General features: G+C 56.9%; 1 protein-coding gene across 1 annotated transcript; it reads left to right on the top strand.

The window, feature by feature from the left end:
• Positions 1-542: 542 nt before the first annotated feature.
• Positions 543-5027, top strand: ZIC1 (Zic family member 1). Its single transcript, XM_055569401.1, has 3 exons — positions 543-2462; positions 3908-4071; positions 4783-5027. The coding sequence occupies exons 1-3, from the start codon at positions 1481-1483 to the stop codon at positions 4978-4980; spliced, it is 1344 nt and encodes a 447-aa protein (XP_055425376.1). The 5' UTR covers positions 543-1480; the 3' UTR covers positions 4981-5027.
• Positions 5028-5277: the final 250 nt, after the last annotated feature.

The raw sequence follows: 5277 nt of genomic DNA, 5'->3' as shown, positions 1-5277 counted from the left end.
CAGTGAGAAAAATCGAGGCAACCGCTCATCCTGAGAAATAACATTTCTTGTGAAGAGAGAGTGGAGTGTCTGTGTGCTCCCGCGATCTTAAATTATAAGCAGGAGGGGGACGAAGCAAGAGGGAAGCAAACTTCAAAAGGACCAAATAACAAAAGCCTCCTTTGCTTCCCTTCAAGGCGGGGACAGGGGAAAAGAAAGAAAAGAAAGTTGCTGAATCGGGACATTCTGGAAGTGCCTTAGCTGTGTTTACCAGCCCCATCCCCGCCTCCTGTTCTCGGAGACGCCCGAAGTCGCTAATCGCTCAGCTAAGAGCAGGTTTGCAGAAGGACAAGATAGAGAAAGAGAGAGAGGTGGAGAGGGAGTGGGGTACGAATAAAAAGAGAGAGAGAGAGAATGTATATGACTGCGAAAAGGAAAAGAAATCGTGGCAAAAATTTTTTTCCATAAGAAGAGAGAAAATTTTGGCTTAAAAAAAAAAAAAAGTTGCTACTCCTGGCAGCCCTGTTTGTCAAAAGGGGATGTCAAGCGCTTTACAATACCTGGGATTGATGAGGCGGGCGGGCCAATGAACGGCGCGCGGCGCCTCGGCGCGCCCTCCGTTGGCGCGGCGGCTGCGGGCGGGGGGAGTGCCGGCACACCAATGGGCGCCCGCGTCAGCAGCACGTGACGCCTCCCCCTGCTCCCATTCATCAAGGGGGGGACGGTGTCGTCCTTTCAATTCATTTATCTGCAGGAATGATTGCTGCTATCAGTCTCGCGCTCACCGCCCGGCTGAGGAGGTGAAAGTTTCTCCCCAGGAAGATAAACCGCAAAAGACAATATTGTGCATGATTTGCGCCTTTTCTTTGGCTTTTTCTTTCTTTCTTTTTTCTCCCCCTCCCCCCTTTTTTTTTTGCAAAAAGCAGAGGGGGAAAAAGGAGAGTGAAGGAGCAAGGAGGCGAGCCTGAGAGAAAGGAGAGAGAGAGAGAGAGAAAAGAAAGGGCGAGGGGCTAGTGGAGAAGTGAGGAGGGGCGTACGGAGCGAGGCGGAGAGAGAACGAGCAGTCGCGGCTCCAGCGCTCACATTCCTCTATGCTACAAATCCGGGAGGAAGTTTTTTTGGGGGGCTGAGATGCTCCATGCCTTTCCCCGGGCAGCCTTGACGCGGGGTCCTCTCGGCAGAAACTGAGCGACGAGAAAGTGAGAGCCGGGCCGGCGGGGTCCGCTCTGCGGGCGCCGGAGCCCGCTTTGCTCGCGGCCCGCAGCCGTCCGGCTTCCCTGCGCTTGGCCAGGCGGGCGCCCCGGCGCGCTGCGCCGCTGCCTGCGGGCTAGGACTTCGCGAGGTGGGTCGACTCCTCCTCCCTCCTCTTCTTCTTCCTCCTCTTCCTCCGCCTCCCGTTCCTCCTCCTCCTCCACCACCTCCTCCTCCTCCTAATTTTCCCTCCTCGGCGGGCGAGGGTGGGGGGGGCGGGGGAGGCCGGGGCTCGCCCCGAGCAGCCACGATGCTCCTGGACGCCGGCCCCCAGTACCCCGCGATCGGCGTGACCACTTTTGGCGCGTCCCGCCACCACTCGGCGGGCGACGTGGCCGAGAGAGACGTGGGCCTGGGCATCAACCCGTTCGCCGACGGCATGGGTGCCTTCAAGCTCAACCCCAGCTCGCACGAGCTGGCCTCCGCGGGCCAGACAGCCTTCACATCCCAGGCTCCCGGCTACGCGGCTGCGGCGGCCCTGGGACATCACCACCACCCGGGCCACGTCGGCTCCTATTCGAGCGCAGCCTTCAACTCCACGCGGGACTTTCTGTTCCGCAACCGGGGCTTTGGCGACGCGGCGGCTGCAGCCAGCGCGCAACACAGTCTGTTCGCGGCTTCGGCCGGGAGCTTCGGGGGCCCACACGGCCACACGGACGCCGCGGGCCACCTCCTCTTCCCCGGCCTTCACGAGCAGGCGGCGGGCCATGCATCGCCCAATGTGGTCAACGGGCAGATGAGGCTTGGCTTCTCGGGGGACATGTACCCGCGGCCCGAGCAGTACGGCCAGGTGACCAGTCCGCGTTCAGAGCACTATGCCGCGCCGCAGCTGCACGGCTACGGGCCCATGAACGTGAACATGGCCGCTCACCACGGCGCTGGCGCCTTCTTCCGCTACATGCGCCAGCCCATCAAACAGGAGCTCATCTGCAAGTGGATCGAGCCTGAGCAGCTGGCCAACCCCAAAAAGTCGTGCAACAAAACTTTCAGCACCATGCACGAGCTGGTCACGCACGTCACTGTGGAGCACGTCGGCGGACCGGAGCAGAGTAACCACATCTGCTTCTGGGAGGAGTGTCCGCGCGAGGGCAAGCCCTTCAAAGCCAAATACAAACTGGTCAACCACATCCGCGTGCACACGGGAGAGAAGCCCTTCCCCTGCCCCTTCCCTGGCTGCGGCAAGGTCTTCGCCCGTTCTGAGAACTTAAAGATCCACAAAAGGACGCACACAGGTACGGAAACGGCTGTCCTAGACAGCCCTCGGTTCCCTATCCCGACCCTGGGACCCACAATTCAAAAGTCAGCGGCGGGGGTGCACAAACCCGGCCTCGGTTGGGTCTGGAAGTCAGATTTCAGCAGACAGCGAAAGTGTGCTCTGGGTTTTAGTTTGAGGCTTGAAAGTCTAATAAAGTATAGAGAAGGTTGGAGGAGAAGGATCTGGGCATATAGATTTTTAAATAAGAACTAAAAAAGGCCGGGAGAGCTCAGAGACAAACCGGCTTTGGGGAGCCCTTGGTGCGCGAGAAGCCGGGAGAGGTGGCTGGCTCCCGGCGGCGGTGGAGGCGGAGGCGCCAACAGCTTCAGCTGCAGGCAAATCTAATCGTTTGCTTCCAGCCAACTTCCCCTCTCTACGCACCTTAGTGAGGACTTTGCCAAAGGGAGGAATTGAGGAAACTGGAGGGGATCGGATGAAAGGGCATAGAAACAAAAACAGAGACAGAAAAGAGGGGGTGGCGGTGGTGAAAGCAAGTCAGTCGGGCCTGTGGAGGCTTTTGGAGGTTTATGCATATTTAAAGAGCCCCGAATTTAATAATGACTTGTTTGTAAGTAGATTCGAGGAGTCGGGAGAATCGGCAGAAGGCGGAGAATTCCTTTTTGTCAATTAGATTCTATGAGGACGTTTTCAAAACACCGAATACCTTGAGTTGGCCTTTAAAAATTAAGAGACCAGTCGGGAGCCGTTAAAAGAAAAGTTCGCGGCGAGTTTAGGGCTGCAATCTGGGTCGGGCAGGCCCTTCTGGGCTTCTTGGGCCAACAAAGCCGGGAATGCTGCTTCATGGTTCTGGTGGGCCCGGGTGATTTCTGAGAATCGCGTTTGGAACTTGGCGTTTAACGCCTGAGTCAGAGAGGAACTTGCAGTGCTGAGCTCTCAGCCCAGATTATCCTATAAAATGTGTGTATAGGAGGTGGGGTGGGGTGGGGGCGGCGACGGCGACGAGGAGGGTGCGGAGCGTTGAGGAGGGGGTAGGGGGAGGAGAGAAGAGCCAAACAGTAGGAGAATCAGCCCGGAAAATGAAAATTAGAAACTGAGAGCTAGGTAGAAGCTTCCCGGAGTTGTCTGTATAGCCCCGGGCCTAAAAACCTGCAGCCAGACCTGCTGCTACTCTGGGATCTAAAAAACTACCACCACCACCACCACCACCAATAATAATAATAATAATAATATAGTAAAATCTGGATCTAATTGGATTGAGTTAAAATAGTTCAGATGTTTATAATTCCAACGCAGATATATGATTTCATTAACGACCCGGGTTTTGAGCTTGAAAAGTACTAACCCTGAGCCGTTGCTTTTTTTTCATTTTTGTCTTTACTTTTAATATTTGTTTAATTTTTTTTTTAAGAGCCGCGGGGTTTGTTCTAATCAGACGTCTCTGTTTCTCGCCTTTCGCACCAGGGGAGAAGCCCTTCAAGTGCGAGTTCGAGGGCTGCGACCGACGCTTTGCCAATAGCAGCGATCGCAAGAAGCACATGCACGTGCATACAAGCGACAAGCCCTATCTTTGCAAGATGTGCGACAAGTCCTACACGCACCCCAGCTCGCTGCGCAAACACATGAAGGTAATCGCCGCGCTCTCGCCGCCCGCCTTGGAGCCAGGAGCCCTCGCAGCTCTTCGGCCGGGGTCGGGCGGCGAGTGGCAGCTGGGCGGTGGCAGGAGCCGGCAGAGGCGGAAAGGCCACGATTCCTCTTTGCAGGCTGCGCAGAAAGGGCGGGGGCTGGAAAAGGGGATGTGGGTACCCAAGGCCCTTCTAAATTTACTGTTTAATAATGAAAGTCAAAAGAAGCCAACAGAGGCTGCGACTGAGGGGGAGCCAGGACAGTCCCGGCTGGATGATGCTGCCGAAGCTGCGGCCTCGGCGGCTTGGCTGGCAGCGCCTGCACGGAGTTGGGGTCTTGCACGCGGGCCTGAGTGCTGGCTCACCTAACCCTGAGCCAGCAAATTTCAGCGGCTGCTGGGGAGCGTGTGTGGAGGGGGGGACACCATCTCGGGCTCTGGCCTCACATCCAGCCTCCTGCTTCCCAGATCTATTTTCTTTTGTGAGTCGGGGGTAGTGGGGGGCACTGTCCTTTCCCGGAGCCGGGTCTCTGCAGCGCCGAGGCGCGGCAACCAAGCCGAAGTCCCACGGGTCGGGCCTCCCTGGAGTTCAAGGGGATCCAGGGCTCCGGAGTAGGGGGTTGGGGGACGGCAGGCAGCGCTCAGCCTTCATGCTCCCTAAGCGGCCTCCGTGGCGGCTCTTTATCTCCGTAAAAACGCGACTTTATTCCCGCAGGTCCATGAATCCTCCTCGCAGGGCTCGCAACCTTCGCCTGCCGCCAGCTCGGGCTACGAGTCCTCCACGCCGCCCACCATCGTGTCTCCCTCCACAGACAACCCGACCACCAGCTCCCTGTCGCCCTCATCCTCCGCGGTCCACCACACAGCCGGCCACAGCGCGCTCTCTTCCAATTTTAACGAATGGTACGTTTAAAATCAGAAACAAAACACCGAACAAAACCCTATTTAAGAGACTGAGCACACACGCGTATACAACACATAACTGAAAGAACCCTGAGCATCAAAACAGCATCCCCACCCACCCCCCCAATCCTGTTTTTTTCTAAACCTGCCGATAGAACCAGGACCGAGTGAGAGAAAGCACCAAACCTTTACTTTTTTTTTTCTTTTTCTTTTTTGGCAAAGGCTTGGTAGCCAACGGGTGGGAGGGTGGGCAAGGAGAAGGCGGCCGCCTGACCAAATGCCGCCAACCCCGAGGGCCGGTTTCTCT

The sequence above is a fragment of the Bubalus kerabau genome, chromosome 2, assembly GCF_029407905.1.
Source record: "Bubalus kerabau isolate K-KA32 ecotype Philippines breed swamp buffalo chromosome 2, PCC_UOA_SB_1v2, whole genome shotgun sequence".
Lineage (NCBI taxonomy): Eukaryota > Metazoa > Chordata > Mammalia > Artiodactyla > Bovidae > Bubalus > Bubalus kerabau.
This window is presented reverse-complemented; position numbering and strand designations above follow the sequence as displayed.